The following is a 20,357-nucleotide window of genomic DNA, read 5'->3' as shown; positions in this document are numbered from 1 at the left end:
ATTTATGGGGAGGCTGAGCCTCCCTTGCCTCCTCTGACGAGCCGCCACTGATTACATGATTCCCAGAGCCTTAACTTAGCTCATTCCCTATATTTTTTCACGATTTTTGAAAAAATTCACACTTTTTGGCATGTAAAATTTGAAGTTTTCGGCATGGAATTGAAATTCGAAATTACAATTCATGCTTTGAAAAGCGTTTTTATGGCGATTTTTATTATTATTACCATACTCTCATGTACTGAGGCTGAAAAATATTTGCGTTGATTGCGTTCACGGGAAATCTTTTGAGAACTATTCGGAAACACATATTTTTTGGGGATTTTTTGTCCGGAATTTTTTGTGGGAATATTTTGTCCAAAACAATTTGTAGGGATTATTTGACCGGAATTTTTATGGGGATTTTTTGTCCGGGGATTATTTCTCATGCGATTATTTGTGGGTATTTTTTTGTCAGGGGATTTTTTGTCCGGGGATTATTTTTCTGAACCCCCAGCTTTTTAATATTTTCTAGTAATTGCGTTGCTGTTTTTTCTGTTTTTTAGATACTTCAAATATTTATTGTATCTAAAGCATTATTTAAAAAAGTAATAAAATGCTGCCGTTTTATAAGATCTACTATATCAACTCAATAATAATTGGTAGATTCCAAAAGCCCACATTTCAGACATTAAACGAGATGTTCCACATTTCGAGGCACATTGGCCTTGGCGGCGTTTCAAGCCTCACTAGCCATATAAATTTATGGAATTTACAAAAAAAGCCGAGATTATCTTTAAGCCACGAAGCTCTTTAAAACAGGTACTAGTGGGTACCTAATCGTGAGCCAGAAGCCGATGTATTCACTTTATACTGGCCGTACTATAGTTCTTGTGAATCGTTAAATGTAGAGAACCCCACCTGTAATAGAGGTTGCGTTTGGGGGAGAGCGGTACAAAATATTTGTGTAAGTAGTACCAGGTATCTAAGAGACTCATTAATATTAAGCTAAGCGGGATGCTATTGTTGGAGGGGTGAAATTCCACAAATAAGCGATTTATGAAAGCCTTGTTTATGCAATTTTACGCCTCCAACAATAAAAACCCGCTTAGCTGAATATTAATGACTTTCTTAGATACCTGGTACGGTATTTATGGCTGTGTAAGCGTCTAATATATACCATGATTTGGTAGCCAATTTTTATACGAAACTTATTTTGTCTTGTCGCGCATAAATATGCACGACTTTTGTCAATAATATGCAAAAAATTGATTTTTGTCAATAACACATAAAAACAATTCAATTTCCACAAGAGAGAAAATTTTGCCGGCAATATTTTCGACTGGTATGAAAGTTTGTTGCCTGGCAATTTTCGCGAATTAAATTTTGACTTAAATCACGAGACGTCAGTCGAGTGATTTTGTCAAAATTTCATAAGCAAAAATTACCAAAAGACAACGAGCTTGAATGAAACCAGGAGAAAATTTTGCCGGTAAATAATTTTCTCTCGAATGATATTCGACAAGACTATTTCACGAGACAATTAATGCAGCATATCAACGAAATATAATCTTTATTTATTTGTTATTACCAGACACTTTCGTGACGGATCTGTCACTGAATTTTTTCGCTGAGAAAACGATGCGTTGCTATGACGTTTTATTAGTTAAAAACAGTCTAGTGAAATAGTCAACAAAATACATTATGAATAACGTGGAATGAAGTAAACACTTCTGTTGTATGTAGGCATATGCATTAATTAAAAATTCGTACAATTTATCCACAAGGGAGTGGAAGTACAAAACGTTTTCGGTCAAACTGACCATCATCAGTGTAAACGTCCAGTGTACAAGTAATTGTAACTAGCCACTTCAATAGGTGTAAAAACCTCTAAATTACATTATCGTTATATTCTATATTAAAAAGTAGTCGACATAAAAGGTTTGTTCCAACATGAACTTTTGGACGGCCCAAAAACCGTCACGAAATTACTTGTACCGTTTGTTGTGCGCATGTTCGTAATTGTATCGCCCAGTTATCGTCCCATGACGGTAATCATATATTTGTCATTTTTGTTGGTGACAGCTTGTGTGCTTTTAGTCGATCAAAGGCTCAAAAAATTTAAAGAATTAAATCCTAGTGCTCAAGTCAGTCCAACCAGCACATTATGCATTTGCCCGATTACTGAAATGATCATCACGAAACCGTCACCGAAAGATCACAATTCTTGTTGGAACAGTGGGAAGGACGATCCGATGACGATCATATTTTTGTTGGAACGGATTTTCTTTACTGCGCAGGAGCGTTACCGTTTCCTGACGGTTCTCGGTCGTGTTGGAACAAACCTAAAGTCGATGTCTTAAGATTTTAAAGATCACATGTGAATGTATTTCATCCTTGCTCGAAAATTGCACAAGGTACTTGTGTTCTAGTGTAGTGAGAGGTTAATGACCAACTGACAGAAACCCACTTTCGTTTTGTACTTCCACTCCCTTGTGGATAAATTTTAAGAAATTTTAATAAATTCATATGCCTACATACAACAGAGTGTTTACTTCATTCCACGTTGTTATATTGAAGGTATACAGCCAACTACAGGGTTTACCCCCTTTTTAAAGTTTTACATTATGAATAATTGTATCTAAAGTATATTGGTTATATTAAATAGGAAAAACAAAAGTTAGCATAATTATTGTACTTTTAATACTTCAGATTTCTCATTAAAATAGTAGACAATTAAGGATTCCTCAAAATTTTCTAAAAAAAAATTATGTTTTCACTATTATGTAGGTTGGCTAAGAGGCATTGGACCACAATGGTTTCTTCAGACAATTTTCTTTAGAAAATATTTGCTAGGCACTTGAAGAACCGTGAAAATCCTACATTTTAGTCAATGGTATTGGTCAATGGTTAATTTGTGCTCCAATTATTCCCTTAACGTTTTTATAAAAAGAAATAAATGTTTTCACTAAAACAACACCTTTTTTAAACTGGACTTTGCGGTTTTTGTAATTTATTGAGTGTTTCAAGTATAAAAGCATAATCAGCTTTCAGAAAAAGGATTTGTCGTTTAACGATTTCATTTTTAAGTGTTTGTTGAGCAGAAAAAATTGCCAGATGGTTGTCATCAGACAATTCAAAAATTAAACTTTTAATGTCTGCAAAATGATCAGCGTAAATACAACCTTTAACCGGATGCCCCATCTTGCCACCGCTGCTTGTAGTGGAAGTGGTGTATTAACTATTAACATACCTGTCTTTGTACAGTTTGACTCTTATTGGCGCCTTAACAAAATTTTCTTTACACTAGAAATTAAATCATTGACTAAAGGAAACTATGTTCTCATTTCTTCAGCAACTATTACATAATGTGTAGGTACTATAGGATCATGCACATTAATAGTAATCTTTTGAAACAATGAATATAAATCGAATTTTGTATTGTTATACATTCCTAATGCGCTAAAATATGCCCAAAAAAGGTGCGATAACTGCCATTTTAGGTATTCTGCATTTTGTTTTCATTTTTTTATCATACAAATCCTATGGAATAGTATCTATATTCGGATCAAAAACCACCGAGTAACGATTTTGCACTCATTTCCACAAAACTCCAGTAGACAGGGCTCATCATATGCACTAGGTGCCTTGTAAACCATCATGGGCACCAAAGTTAAGAGTTTGCACCGATTTTGTATCGCATTTCCATAAAACTCCAGGAGATGAGGCCTGTCATGGGCACCAGGTGCCTCAAAGACAATCACCGTCATGTTAGTTCGTGTTCAGAGAGCTCAAAAATCGCCGAGTAGTATTGAACTCATTTCCGTCAATTATTATTTCTGAATTTTACAAATTTATCATTTTTCATCGTTTTTGTGTTTTTGAAAAATGCATTTTCCTTGTTCAATAATGCAATTTTTATTTTGTCATCATTACTTTAGTTCAAAAAGATTCCTAAGGCTTTTACGAATCGAATGTACCAAGTTTTGGGCTCTTTACTGCTTTATTGCATCGCCTAATAAACCACATATTAATCTAAAATAGCCCAACATTGTAACAAGGCACATACAGGGTGATTGATTAGTAGGGTAAAGCTCAATTATATCCGCTATAGTAATAGATAGCAATAAAAGTTAATAACAAAAATTTTAGCCACCTTTGAGCTTCACATTACAAAATTAGTTAAAATGTTACTGGGTGTTCGATAACACAGAGGCAGACCAAACTTATGTTTTTTAAATGGAACAGCCTATATTTTATTTTAAATTCGAAATCCTGTTAACTTTTCTATCACAGAAATATAAAGGTTTGTTATGTTATACAGGGTATTTACAAAGTTATAACCAATTTTGTATGAAAATCGTAACAAGTTCAACTCCCTGTATAAATAAAAATAAACAAAACAGCCATGGTTTATTCATGCCATATTTTTTACATATTGTCAAAATTTTTAAGAATGAGTGATATTGCTAATTTCACTCGCTAATTATTGCTGATAATCAAAAATACCAGAGTCTGACTTTATTCCAATTTTTCGAAAGGAACTAAAGGAAAATTGGCAGCTAAAATATGAATTAGGAGAGAAGGGACAGTTTTTTAAGAATATACAACCAAAAATAAGGGACAAACCATGGTTTGAGAATATATGTAATCGTTCAATTATTCGGATTATAAGTCGAATGCGCTGTAATCATGCCTTATTTCCCGTGTATAAATGTAAAATAGGTTTGTTAGATAATAATAAATGTCTTTGTGATGAAATTGCCGATTTACAACATAATATTTTAGAATGTCCTTTAAAAAAATTAGAAATTGACAAGCTTTATCAAAATTTAATATCTTACAATATGAAATTTCCAATAAATGTTTCAAATCTATTGACATTAGAGGATAATAGTATTTATAATATTATATATCAGTATGTAAAATCTACTAACATTACATTGTAAGCAGTATTGCGACAGAAAAAAAATTTTTTCATTGTAAGCCTAAACCGAAAAAATAATTAAAAAATAAATAAAAAAGACAAACAACAAAATAAAATATGTACAAAAAAATAAAAAAATAATAATAATAATATAAAAAAACAAAACAATAAAAAATACATAAATCCTAATAAAACGAAGAGAAATAAAAAAATTAAAAAAAAACCAAAAAAAAAACAAAAAAAAATACATAAAAAAATAATAATAAAAATAAGCAAACAAAATCATTAGGCATTTACTAACATATTCTTGTTCTCATGATCATTTTTCAGTGCGTCATTATTATGACGTCATATACTGTATTGGGCGTGTCGAGACTTATTTCATGTAATTATTGACGAATCTGACAGATGCTAGAATCGTACTTAGCCATAGGTGAAAAGCTTGTCGAATTAAACTAATTAATAATTTAGTAGATTTGATTTTTACACAATATGTTAACGTGTCGTAGGTATTTTTTATAAAGGGAAATAAAATTAAAAAATAAACAATATTGTTAATTAAATTTATAAATATGGAAACATTAAAAAATGACACAAAACTATCCATAAATTGTTTTTATTTTCTTCTCTAGGTGCTGTCTCCGCTTCAAAAGTTGGCAATCATCAGAGAGATCTTTATTTCTGAAACCGCAGCTCTAAATAATTCATTGTTATTACATTCAAACCAGTTCCTAAGGTTCTTCAGCCATGAGTTACGTCTTCTTACTATGGATCTTTTTCTTGCATAATGACCTGGAGTATGAGATATACGTCTCTCATCACATGTCCCATATATCTCAGTTTTCTTCTTATTTGTTAGTTCTTCTCGTTCCTTATGCGTAAGTCTCATTACTTCCACGTTGGCTATTATATCTACTCATGAGATATTTAGCACTCTTCGGTACATCTCGAATGTCTCTAGTCTCCTCACGCCAATGACTAACTTTTAACGAACTAAATTCTAAACCAAAACACAAAATAATGCACAAAAACGTTGTGAAACAAGGGAAGTCGAATTCGAAATTTCAAAATGACAGGTACACAAAATACTGACCTGAATAATAACCGTCACTTGACTCTTTGACACTTCTAAAAAATGACCAAAATGGACAAAGTTTTCGTCAAATGTTCGTAATACGTGTATTTGATTGGCTAGAAAAAACGCGCATTCTTTCTAAATATCAACGAATCAAACGTAGGTTAGGAATAGGCACCTTATGTATATAACTATTTGTAATGCTGCATTATTTTTGTGTTTAATCACGGAGCTACCGCTTTTTCCGTCTCATCTAACTTAATGCATTAGAGAGAAATCGAAAAACTGTGACGCACTGAAAAATGATCATGAGAACAAGAATACCAATATTGTATTGTATACAAATTTTGTTACTCAATGTACCACGTATATAAATGTAAGTATAAGTAAGCAATGGTTGATAAAACTATAAGAAAACATGACTGGCCTTTTGGCTACGCCAGTGCCATTAACTTAGTTAAAAAAAATAACACAGAGGCAGACCAAACTTATGTTTTTTTTTAAATGGAACAGCCTATATTTTATTTTAAATTCGAAATCCTGTTAACTTTTCTATCACAGAAATATAAAGGTTTGGTATGTTATACAGGGTATTTACAAAGTTATAACCAATTTTATATGAAAATCGTAACAAGTTCAACTCCCTGTATAAATAAAAATAAACAAAACAGCCATGGTTTATTCATGCCATATTTTTTACATATTGTCAAAATTTTTAAGAATGAGTGATATTGCTAATTTTCTTTATATCAAATACAGGGCGAATCAAACCGCAAGTACATTATTTTCTCAGTAATTTTAAATAGAACACCCTGTATTTTATATTACTATTGAAAAGTACCGTTACCGTACTTTAATTTTTAGGTAACATTCTCTCTGTCTAAATTTATTAGTTTTCTAGATATTTTCATTTTTCAATTGACAAAAGTAGCGTGACCACCCAAATCACCAGAAATTAATAAACTGAACTGATTTTTTGGAGTTACGTTAATAATGAAGAGTATAAAATACCTCCAACAACAAGGGATGAGATGAAAAATAGAATAAAAAGTGTATTTCGATGTGTTAATTTACAAATGCTTCGTAGAGTAAGTAGCTCATTCAATGATCTTTTTTAGGCGTGCATAAATGTGTTAGGAGGTAATTTTGAACACCTTATGTAATCAAATATTAAAAATATTTTATTAAAAGTAGCTTATAATTTTTTCAAACATGTTTTTCTGCAAAATGTATTGCTGATAAATTATTTTTCGTTCTTTATTTGTTACATTGTTACATTTACATACAAAAGTAGTGTTTAATTGTCTTCACAAAATGTTGTATTTTGTGTTTGTGTGTTTTTTTGTAAAATTTATTACCTACTAATTTTCTTTCTTTCTTTGTTACATTTACATAAAAAAGTAGTTTTTAATTGTTTCAAAAATGTTGCATGTTGTGGTTGTGTTTTTTTTGTAAAATGTATTACTAATAAATTATTTTTATTTCTTTATTTGCTACATTGTTACATTGATTATCGGATTGATAATTAATCGTCAATTGTCAATTCAGTCATGGCTTACTTAAAATTTAGATAAATTTAAACACCTAAAATAATTTGCTCTGAAAAATGAAAATATCTCGAAAACTAATAACTTTAGACATAGGGAATGTTATCTAAAAATTAAAGTACGGTAATGGTACTTTTCAATAGTGATATAAAATACAGGGTGTTCTATTTAAAATTACTGAGAAAATAATGTGCTTACGTTTTGACTCACTCTGTATTTGATAAATAGAAAATTAGCAATATCAATCATTCTTGAAAATTTTGACAATACGTAAAAAATATGGCATTAATAAACCATTGCTGTTTTGTTTATTTTTATTTACACAGGGAGTTGAACTTGTTACGATTTTCATATAAAATTGGTTATAACTTTGTAAATATCCTGTATAACATAAGAAACCTTTACATTTTTGTGATGGAGAAGTTAACAGGATTTCGAATTTAAAATAAAATATAGGGTGTTCCATTTGGTAAATTGCTACATTGGTAAGGCTACTCGGACTGGTCCGAAATTTGCACAGTATATTTTTGACGACTTTTTATTCACTTTTCATTCTATACATTTTTTCGCGCTGAGCTATAGTTTTTCTGTATTTCTCATTCAAAAAACTGAAATTTTGACATCAATTTCAAACCGCATCCACCATTTTAATTGCTGTCAACAACGTGCGTATGCGTATTGCATTTTTGAAGCAATGTTGCCACATCTTTCTAAATTATTGTTTATTGCGAAATTACCAATTCCAGTATGTACTAGACTTTTTGCAAGCGTAAAATAAAGGATACTTGTAATAAGATACAAGAAAAAAGTGAAAACAAGATCATTGAAAAAAGTAAAACATTAAGTTTTTATTTTGGCATTTAAAGAATACTCATAAAACTCATCCTAAAATATGGAAGTGCAATTAGAAATATGTACTATTTTAGGAATTGTTAAATACTTTTGCATATTATGGGTATATAAAATGGGGAATTTCTGGAAAATGTATTATTGGGGAATAATGGATATACCTACAGTCCTCAACTGTTTAAGGACATTGGTACATACAAATTGCTTCAAGAATAATAATTGTGTTTGAAAGAATATTTGAGATTTTGAAGAGATTTCTTATTTTAGCATGTGGAATGAGATGCTAGTTACCTTTTGTTCAAAGAATAATATCAGCATGTTCAGTTTTGCGGCTGATATTGGCCGAAACAATAATAATCTAATTCTGAGAAGAAACTTTTATTATGAGTTCTTTTTAATAAATAAAACAGAACATACAATTTAATGATGAAAGTTTAATCGAATAATTATGTAATCCCAAAAAAAAAACTCATAATAGTACATAACTTTTATTAAAATTAAGTTCAATAGTTACTCCGAAAAACACAAATGTACATTTGGCAACATTGAACATGATCAGAATATCCTATATTGTGTGCAAGCACGCTGGACTTATTTTTCCAAACAATGAATTTTTGGCCATTTTATAATATTATTTATTTTTGTATAATTTAATGCGAAAATAATGAATGGTATTTATAATTTGTTTATATATGTTATAATAACAAAAGGTATTTTGTCCTTTGATAGCCTTTTAATCTGGCTAGTTTTAAATTTTCCATATTTTATAATTTTTTTTTCAATTGTTTTAAACATTTCTACACTTTTTGTTTGTTCCGTAACAAAAAACATGAAAATTTTGCCTTTGTTCCAATTTTTAGGCTAAGTCCAAAAAATTTACGCATTTTTAGTGATCCTTACTAATGTAAACATTTACCTTCCATTTAAAAAAACATAAGTTTGGTCTGCCACTGTGTTATCGAACACCCTGTAATATTCTAACTAATTTTGTAATGTGAATCTCAAAGGTGGCTAAAATTTTTGTTATTAACTTTTATTGCTATTACTATAGCGGATTTATTGAGCTTTACCCAGCTAATCAATCACCCTGAGTATGTACCTTGTGTTTTGCCATGTGTGTACATTTTTTTTGTCCTGCTTACCCCTACCGCAGGTATACGCGAGTACTAACTTCTTGAACGTCCTCATGGTTCCGTTACTTGGTCAGTCTAGTGAAGAAGCCAGCGCTTCGTCATCTACTAGATATATGTTGTGTTGTAAAGTGAAATCGTGTAAAATCCGGTCGATATTACAGACATATTTCCAAAAAAAAAAGTAACCCCACAGACCAAAAAGACTTTCATTGCCTCATAATAATCGCAAATACTAAAAGTGTTGACGGATCTGAAGAAGAACAAGAAAAACAGTGACCTAATTTTTTTAAAACTCTGTGTATGTGTAAAAATCTCACGAGTCGATAATTCGAAGTTAATTATTGATGTAATCAACAGTTAGTTACTGTTTTTTTAAACACGCTAGATTGATCTTGACCAGTGATTTTTCAAACCTTCGTGTAGTGTGGTAGGTCAGATAGATACGCGGCAGATTTTCCAAAAGTTGCCAACTATAGACATTGATAATGAGACTGGTGATTGGTGATAATCCTTTGACCTAGAGCAATATGGCCTTTTCTTCTTTTTGGACTACAAGAAGAGTGATATTGTGTGTGATTTGGTTACTCTTACTCCAATGGGAACATACTGATGGTAAGTGTTCTGTAATTTTCCAAGTCTTACTTATCCAAATATCAGATTGATGAACTTTCAAATACTCACCATTTTCAAATCACTCCTGGTCAAAAAAATCCAGACACTTGTATGTTTTTTAAATTCGGCAGGTATTACAAGGTTTAAATGGGGAAACAAGCCCCTCTGTGGCTCAGGGTAAGAGCGCCTACCTTTAAAGGTCGTGAGTTCGAATCTCACCTGGATGGAGAATCTTTCATTTATTAAAAATTAATAAATGAAATAGTTTCTATCCTTTTGGGATCGGTACTCACCTAAGGGACCGCAGACGTTCAGATACAACTAGCGGACTAGCGTCTCTTTGCAAAGACAATGACGTCGACTTTGTTAAGTAACAAGACATTTACTTAACACACACACTACACATTACACTGGGTACTCGATTGCATAAATCCACTGTACCATGCCAATGGCCATAAGTTGTCGAGGCATTAAGCTAAATTAAAAAAATGGAGAAACACTAAAACAGTAATAATAGGAAAAATAAGTAACGCAAAAAATTAACATTGTTCGAAAAATTAAACAAAATAAAAAATAAAATTTGAATTTGCCACAATTGGCTCTTCTTTAGGTTTAGTACCGGGTATTGGTATGCCTAGACATACTTGCAATAAGTTGCTAAATCTGTTCTTGCGGTATATGTTCGCATTGTTTATTCAACGCTATTTTCAGCTCTTGAATTATTTCTGGCAATGGCTGCCTCTTTTTTATCTTTTTTCCTAAAATGTCCCATAAATATTCTAACGCATTCATGTCAGGACTACAAGCGGGCCAATCCAAAACGGGAATTCTTACAGTGTTTAGGCAGTCTATGACGATTTGCGCAGTATGTGGAAGCCAGTCCCGGATTAAGAATCTTGAGGCCCCTAGGCAACCCAAGCTATGAAGCCTCTTAAGAAACCTCCTCCTTCGCCCTTCAAAACCTCGGATAAACCTTCTATCTCCTTAAAACATCTGAGAATTCCAAATTTTCGAGCAAATCATTATCAAATCTCTATAGCCATAATTGAAAGAAAACATGCTAGTCTATTTTGTGCCATTGTCGAACAATGACAGTTTTTAATAATTTTCATTTTCAAAAATGACCATTCGCCTATTGCATTTATAATCATTAGAGTAGAATAAATCTTAAAAGCTACCGACACATTTGCAAACGTCGATTTGAGTTTGTTCTCATAAGTAACCCAAAATGACTGTAAAGCAGGAATAAATTGTTTTCCCTGCAAGTCTTACAGCTGGACTACTCGTATCAAATATTTGAACTGCACTAGTTCATCTTCAAATTCAGGATAAATATCATCAGGATAGTTTTCATATAGTTTTGAAGCATAACCCTTTATTTTGAGTAGGTAATTGAGTAGGTAGGACGACCCAGCTCTATAATTAGCTTATTCAAAATTGGTACATACGTTTTAACTCCGACAACTCCATAACAATTTTTTCCACCCTTTTTCTAGAAAAACTTCATTGAAATTAGTAGCATCATAAAAATGTAGTTTTCTTACTCGCTTACGTTTACTCTCGTCGGAATATTCAAAGTATTTGTTGTAGACCGCAGGCCTTCTGCTCGTAGTAAGCAAAATTATCTCTTTGGCATTTTAAGAACTAAAAATCCGGATTTAGAAGCTGAACTGCAGTTTGAAGTTCAATCTCTCCTCTCTGTAATGATTTACCAACAGCATTGATGCGTTTTAAAATTGTTGCCCAAACTCATTCATTATGAATGTTTCTTTTTTGATATTTCTTTCAACAAACACTTAGCCTCATGAACTGTTTCAGCTTTCTGATTAGTGTCTTCAGCAAGCGTATGAAAAGCAGATTTGAAGGCGCTGTAACCTTTGACAAAGCTCTAGTTGCATAATTCCTTGCACTTCATCTAGTGCTTCTTGTTCTTTTAAGGACTAGATCGTGACGAATGGGATCGCTTAGTGGAGTTTGATTTAAGCATTTGATCATAACTTCCCAACGGTGGGTAGAGGCTAAAAAAAAGTTGAACACGGACTGAAAAAGACCAAAATACGATATTGCTCCAACTAAACTTTCAGCAGCACTTACCCCAACTAAATTAAGCGAGTATGCTGTACAAAGAATGTAAATTGCAAGTTTGTTAATCTTAGACAAATGATCCTGGAGACCATTGTATTTGCCTGACATGTTTGCTGAATTGTCGTATGGTTCGTCCCTCATGTCGTTTACATCAATGCCACAGACCTTTAAAAATGTTAAAACAGCAGAAGAACGGTCATTCTTTTCCAAAGAACAAAACCAAACTAAGAAGAAATAAGAGGCCAAATGATAAATTCTGTGGGAAACTAGAGCGAAAGGCAAGGATAGTGGAGGAGAGGGTACAGAGGGGGATCTGACTCATTTATTCCTCTTGCTCTTACTACTTTTATAAGAATCAGTGCAGACTCACAGGCAGTACTGTTTTTTCTACCAAACGGCATTCATTAGCAACTTACTCTCACGATATAGGCTTCCTATGTGAACAGAAGTATGCTGTTTTATAATATAAATACTACATAAATGTAGTTTTATACGTCCACCATCACTTTTATGGTATTGCCCGATGTGTGAATTTTTCAGCATAATAGATTTACAGTTTTAAGTTAACTCTAATTATTTATTTTTCGTTTTGGGTACTGCGAGGCTCCCTTTGGGGCTGAGGCCCCTAGGCAACTGCCTACTTTGCCTAATGGTTAATCCGGCACTGCACTGGTGGAAGCGCATTATCCTGCATAAATAAGAAATTATCCACAACTAAAGGGGCATAGGGGCAAATTGTCCTCCATCCAGACACTGTCGTATATATCTGTCGGATGTTAGAGTTCCATGTTCGATGAAAATTAAGTGTGTCCGTTGAAAGAAGTACCGGCCCATCCCCATACCATAACATCTGCGCCACCAAACGGCGTTCTGGGTGAAATACAGCAAGGTGCAAATCGTTCTTCAGGTCTTCCCATACACGTCCGCGTCCGTCTGGACATCGTAAGCAAAAACGGGACTCGTCAGAACACATTACAACACTCCATTGCTGAACAGTCCAGTCTCTGTGATCATTCGTAATCGTAAATCTCATCCTGTTAGCTCTAGGAGCTGCTATTAATTTATTTCTTATGAGAACGCACATCACCTTCCTGAAGAACTGCTCTTACAGTTCGTGCAGAAATATGAGTTCCTCGAGCTTCTCAAAAACGACTACTGAAAACATTTGACGTTAAAGAGCGGTTCCGTAATCCTTAAAAAACGTTCATCCCTTGATCTCTGCACCTTTTTCCGCCCGATCCTGGTCTTCTAGTGTTTTCTTCAGTCTGACGATAATTCGCAAGAGCATCATAGACCAGTGGTCGGCAAACTTTTTAGCCAAAGAGCCAAATATGAACATTACAACAATTTAAAAAAAATTGGGAGCCAAATCTTCTTGTTCAGCAAACTTTTATTACGCTAAATAAAACTAAAGGGTCTAGTCAGTCGGTTAAGATAGTGAAAAATGCTCCCAGCGATATTCCAAAAATAAAAGAACCATATTATGTTCTACATAAAAAAGTATTCGACCAAAAAAATGTTTAAACCCCTAGCCCCATCCGTAACCCCCCAAAAAATGAAAATGTGTTTTTTCGATTTTTGGCGATATCTTCGTTTCTAATCATCGTAGAATTTTCTATTTTCTTTCGTTTTGTAGGGTTTTATTTCCTACAACACTGTATTTTTTACAAAATTTTTGGCGCAAAATCTATTTTTTTTTAATGTTGATATGTAGAACCGAAAAGGGAAAGAACAACAAATGTGAGCTTCTTTAGCTGATCATAAGAATCAAGAACATTATTCCAAGCGTTGAAAATGATCATGTCTTCCTTCTCCAGGTGATTCAAAGCAGACCACTTCTTGTGTTGTGAATATTTTTTCTTCTCCAATATTTCCAATTCAACACAAAGACGTTCGCATTTAGAGCGCTATTCCGCCTTGTTTTTTAAATCCAGAAACTGTATTTCAAAGCTATTAATGCCAATTTCAAAAGGAGAAAATTTCAACTCTGTTGTAGCATTAAAAGGATTTTTGACAAATGCTAAAGTTTGATAAAAGCTAATTTATCAGAATAAGATGTAATATTTTCCTACCAATTTTTATTAACGAAAAATATTGCGCTTTCCGTGGATATTTGTGCCAGAGCCGCACCTAAGGTGTCAAAGAGCCACATGCGGCTCCGGAGCTGCACTTTGCCGACCACTGGTCTAAACGGTATTTTTGAAAATATTCAAATGATTTGCAACATAACGTACATTGCGACCATCTTCATGTAATGCCACAACTTTTGCATTATTTTCGGGAGTCAGTCAAAGTTATCGTAAATGCAAAAAATGTCTTATATTCTTAACTTTGCATCTTAGCAGATGGATTTTGGTGTTATCCCAAGGTTTTTATTGATCTTTTGACTTTGGTTCTTCATCGTTCTCTATATCGTGTTGCTAGAACTGCACTCGCGAAGTTGGTATCTAGTAGTTGTTCCATCGTGTCATTTCATTTAGTTAGTGATTATACTTTGCTTCTCTTCCTCTCCGCTTTCTCATGAAGCATTAATCTTTGATATTGTCAGCGTGAGTTATATGACAAAACAGGGTCAATATCCTTCTAAATACAAAGCTAGAGAGAAGCCGGGGTTGTTAAACTAGATACTAAAATAGTGATGTGTTTGTTCTTTGCCTGCCTTCTGGCATTCGAAACATTCTTCTGCATCATGACATTTAAAGCCTTTAAATATATAAAGCGTGTATAAGAATTACTTAAAGTAATAAATCAATCAAATGAAAGAATTTCATAGCCGTACAAAAACATGTTTATGTTAGGTATATAGTTATACGTTAATAAATAATAATAAACGTTTGTGTTCCTGGTAGGTAAATAGATCGGGTCGTGTTGAAAACATTTTTGTAACTCCACTATTTGTATACTTAAAGCTCTTAGAACTGGAACGGGATAGTTCCCGAAAGATGGCTAAGAAACTTCAACATCGAAGTAAAAAATTTCTGCAGTAATTGGTATAAGTAATTTGATTAAAAATTTAAAATCCAAATGGATTACAATAGTTGTTCAAAATGAACGTTTTCGAACTTATCAGTCCATCTTCAGTGAACTTTGGAGTACCACTCGGATATGCAAGGTCCCTACTCGAAATAGAAAATTACATCTATGTTTGTCCGCTAGTGCCAGAGTTGGTTGCGTTACTGAAGAGCTATCTACTTTCATCGACTTATTGACGGCTAATTTATTAGTCTTTAAAGTGTAAACAACAATTTAGATCCATCTACTGTTTGGTTTTGCAGTTATTAGCGCAAGTACTCCAAAGTTCACTGAGGATGTATCGTTATAGAATTTTTAATTTTTAATTAAATTACTTATACCAACTGCAACGGAACCATTTGATTACTTATTATGTGCTTTTAAACGCGATCTCCATGTGTAAAGCCTCCTGGGTGGTAACTTATACGTAATATTCATTATGACTAGATCTTTGTCTTGGCAGTATTCTATCAATATATCCCCTTTGTCGTTTTTCTGACCAAGACCATATTTTCCAACTACGTGATCTACGGGTCCTTTTCTAACTTTCGTATTAAATTCTCTTAGGTTCCGTCGAGTTCCGAGGCTTTATATCGGTTCTTTGAGCCTTGTTTTCTTTTATAATGGGTAGGATGCTAACCTGGCCCATCAACCCTCCTCTTTTTTTCCGGGCTTGGGACCGGCTGTGAGTGTGAACGTGACTTCTGAGCTACTCAATCCACTCAGTCTTCGCGCTCACAACCCCCAGGCAGAGAGACAAAACGGAAACAGGAGTGGAACGAACACATTAGTAGAATGGCAGAGGATAGGATAGTACGAATAGCACGAGATAAGTCACCAAATGGACGAAGAAGTATTGGCAGACCAAGAAAAAGGTGGTGCGATAACCTAAACAATTTAGGAGGATAATATTGAAGAAGAAACAGGCTTTAAAGCCTACATACAAGAAGGAAGAAGAAGAAGAAGTATTAAATTCTCCTAATACGACAATAATTTCGTGACTCTTAATCACCTTTAAGACTTAGTCTAGCTGTTGATAAAATCGCTCCAGTTCTTCTTCTGACTTGTCCGCTGTAGGAGTGTGATCTTGTATAATATTATATTAACTTTTCCAAGCAACTGAATGAGTATGACTCTTTCGGAGACCGGAACAAAGTTCTTCACGGAGACCGCATAAGTAGTAAAGGGTTTTCCCACTAGTACTGATTATCATTGAGCCTTCCTATCGCAATTCGCGTATTCCAATAATATTGATGATAATTATGTTAATTTCTTGAATTAAATTTTGTAATATGTCTGCTGCAAATAAGCTTCTGACATTCTTCTTCTTCCTCTTCTTCTTGTCTTCTTGACAGGCTTTACATCTCGGCTTCCCCAATTGCATTTTTTTACAGAATTCTATCTTGGGTCATATCAATATTAATCCTCTTTACCAACATGTCCTGCCTAATCGTCTCCCCCAGGTCTTCTTTGGTCTTCCTCTCCTACTCCTTCCAGGAATCTGCTTTTCAGCAATTCTTCATATTGGGTGATATACGCCTCGACGTTGAACATGACCAAACCATCTTAATTTATGCTCTCTCATTTTGGCATCAATTGGTACCACACCTAGACTTCCCCTAATATTTCCGCCACATGCATTCGTTGTTCCTCTTTCTTTTTCACTGACCAACATTCAGTTCCGTACATCATAGCCGGTGTTATGGCTGTTTTATAAAATTTTCCCTTAAGCTTCATTGGAATTTTTATGTCACACAACACACCCCTCGCTTCCTTCCACTTCATCCATCCAGCCCTAATTCTAGTGCATCTCCATCTATTTCTCCATTGCTCTGTAATACCGATCCTAGTTACTTAAAACTATTGCTTTTCACAATCATTTCACCATCCAAAGATACCATTTTATTTGTAGTAACTCCATCTTTAAATGAACATTTTTGCACGTTTTGAACAAATGCTCGTTTTTGTTCTACTAAGTTTTAAACCTTTTTCCTCCAGAGCTTGCCTCCACTGTTCCAGTTTTTATTCTAAGTCTTTTTCACTATTTCCTACTAATACTACAACCTCAGCATACATTATGCACCATGGAATGTTACCGCGTAGTTTCGCTGTTATCTGGTCAAAACTAATGAGAATAAATAAGGACTAAGCACCGAGCTTTGGTGCAATCCTACTTTCACATGAAATTTATCAGTCTCTCTCACACCTGGCCTTAACAATTTTGTATACCTTATTAAGTTAAATCCAGAAGATTCTTCGCACCCCTTATCCATTCCAGGCCTGTTCGGGACTGGGGGCTAGGGACCAAAATACACGGCCGCACGTTTGTTTTGGTTCTTCCAACATGACAAGAAAGAATCTACAGACGAATATCCTGAGGAACATAATGCGGTAGTTTCCTGCTTACTTACTTTCCGTATATAATAAGAATAAACTATCTCAGACAACGGCAGTTCTCGCCAGTGCCGCACAACCCCCGTACATGCGACACTATAATTAACACGGAATTTTCGATTTTCTAAATCTGACTGTATTGAAAATTGGGCCAAATCCCATCTTAAAGTTAAGGAAAAGACTCGCCCATCCATATGTCAACTATCTATTTTGGTCCAAGGGTGTGGATTTTACGGCCTTTCCCATTTAGGGTCTGTTTTTCGTTCACGTCCCAAAACTCCTAAAAATTTCGAAAATATAAGTCCGACTTTCACGGATTCTGATAGTTCTGATCATTACTTTTCCAACGCATGTTTAATTTTGAAAATCGGTTATACCATTCAAAAGTTATCGAGCTCAGAATTTATTCAATTTCTATTTAAAAAGGGGAAAATATTTGTGGGTATATGTGAGTAGAAAAGTTCCACCGATCTGAATTTTTTTTCTGTGTTTCAAGAGGTCAGGGCCGATTCAGAACCGGTACAGTTTATGACTTTCGACCACCCATAAGCCAGCTATAGTACTGGGTAGGTACAAAACGGCATATTTTTTGTAGGTATATATATTAGGTTCAAGGAGAGGCAGGAAAACCGCAAAAATACCAAATCAATAGCGTTGAGTTAAGCTTTCAAATGGTGCTTAAGCGGTCAGCATCAGACATACACACGGCTCAGTATAGCCGAAAAACTATAACTAAACTTTAAAAATTTTGGTTTTTCGACAATTACTCAAAATTTCAACCTACGAATTGCGCCAATAACTGAGAGTTTGTAGGAGGACTGTAGACGCGTCTAACGGTGTATACCTCATATCTGGTAAAATTCTAATTTTTAAGTTATAGGCTTCATAAGTGTGATCAAATCTATATCCTATGGGAAAAAACGGTTTTTCAAGCTCAATAATTCCTGTAATACCTTCAGTTATAATACTTGCCCTTGGATGCATCAGATACTACTTGTTAATACGTTTTAAACTCATGTTTAGTAATCAAAATCGGTTAAGCCGTTTCGAAGTTATCGGACTCCACAAGTATAATAAATGGTTTATGAATGTAGTTGTAGTGGTTATGACGCTAAATTTGATCGGGCAATCCGAGTTCGTTTACCGGCCATCCCTATATTTTGTTTCAATCTATTTCGAATAGAAAAAAAATCTAGTGTTCATCAAGTGGCGCATACAATATTCCAGCTACAAAAGAGCTGATATTACGTGGCGCGAAAATGTATTTTCATTTTGATGGAAAATACAATTATAGTTTTATTTTGAAAGATTTTTCCATAATATTTGTTAAATTTGAAGTTAAACACGCCACAAAAGAGTAGCTTTGATACAGTTTGCATTTTGAAGCTCTTTTGTGGTGCGTTTTACTTCAAATTTAGCAAATATTATGGAAACGTCTTGTAAAATAAAACTAGAATTTTATTTTCCATCAAAATGAAAATACATTTTCGCGCCACGTAATATACATATCAGCTCTTTTGTAGCTGGAATATTGTATGCGCCACTCGATGGACACTAGATTTTTTTTCTATTCGAAATAGATTGAAAAAAATATAGGGATGGCCGGTAAATGAACTCGGATTGCCCGATCAAATTTAGCGTCATAACCACTACAACTACATACATAAACAATTTCGGCGATAATGGTTATATGGATTATACTTGTGGAGCTCGATAACTTCGAAACGGCTTAACCGATTTTGATTACTAAACATGAGTTTAAAACGTATTGACAAGTAGTATCTGATGCATCTAAGGTCAAGTATTATAACTGAACAGCTTAAATATTGTATGCGCCACTCATTTTTACAGCGTTTAGCTGTTTTTTATTCTTGTTAAAATTACTACTTCGCAACTGCAAGGCAAAAATTCGAGGAAAGCAAAATGTGGGAAGACGAAGAATATCCTGGCTTAAGAATTCGAAGGAATGGTTTGAATGCAGTAGTGCAGAGCTATTTCGAGCGACAGTCAACAGGGTATGCATTGTCATGATGATTTCCAACCTTCGATAGAAGATGGAAGAAGAAGAATTATAATTAGAAAAGTAAAATATTGATGTCGCAACATCATTATAATTACGAATCTTCATAGGAACTTATAGGCTTGGATCCTGCGTCCCAAAAAAGTTGATTAATAGCAAGCTGAAAATTTGTTAACAGCTTAACGGTGTCTAGTCGGACAAACTTTGATGTACGGGGACACTGGAACAGGGGAAGTTTTAATTGTGGAACAGAATACAGGTTTCGAACGTCAGACTACGAAAACGTCCCATGTATTTTGTCGGACAGAACTTCCAATTGGTTTGTTAACCTTTGAATAAACACTCATGTGCACGCAAAAATCAGACTGCTATTTACCACCAATTATAATTCCTATCGTTTGACATGTTCTACGTATCGGACTTATTAAAAGGCCCAACATATCTGTCGGACAAACATTTTTTCGTATATTATATTATATAAAGTTTGCTATTGAATAAACTTAAAAAAATCAGGTTCCACAATTAAAACTTCCCCTCTTCCAGTGTTCCCATACATCAAAGTTTGTCCAACTAGACACCGTTAAGCTGTTAACAAATTTTCAGCTTGCTAGTAATCAACTTTTTTTTGGTTCGAGGGATCCATGCCTATTACAGAAGAGCAATTTTTTTTTGAATTCATTAACTTAAAATATTGTGAATGGTAATTAGTTTGATTGTACAACCTCGT

At 33.9% G+C, this 20,357-nt stretch overlaps 1 protein-coding gene across 1 annotated transcript in view; it reads left to right on the top strand.

The window, feature by feature from the left end:
• Window positions 1-9,585: 9,585 nt before the first annotated feature.
• LOC114328197 (uncharacterized) overlaps window positions 9,586-20,357 on the top strand; it is a 68,501-nt gene continuing 57,729 nt past the window's right edge. Inside the window, exon 1 of the mRNA XM_028276983.2 lies at window positions 9,586-10,119. Within this exon, the coding sequence (XP_028132784.1) occupies window positions 10,035-10,119 (85 nt within the window). The 5' untranslated portion in view covers window positions 9,586-10,034. The remainder of the gene's footprint in view (window positions 10,120-20,357) is intronic.

Source organism: Diabrotica virgifera, chromosome 6, assembly GCF_917563875.1.
Source record: "Diabrotica virgifera virgifera chromosome 6, PGI_DIABVI_V3a".
NCBI lineage: Eukaryota > Metazoa > Arthropoda > Insecta > Coleoptera > Chrysomelidae > Diabrotica > Diabrotica virgifera.
The sequence above is the reverse complement of the archived record's forward strand: the minus strand, read 5'-3'. Positions and strand labels throughout refer to the sequence as shown.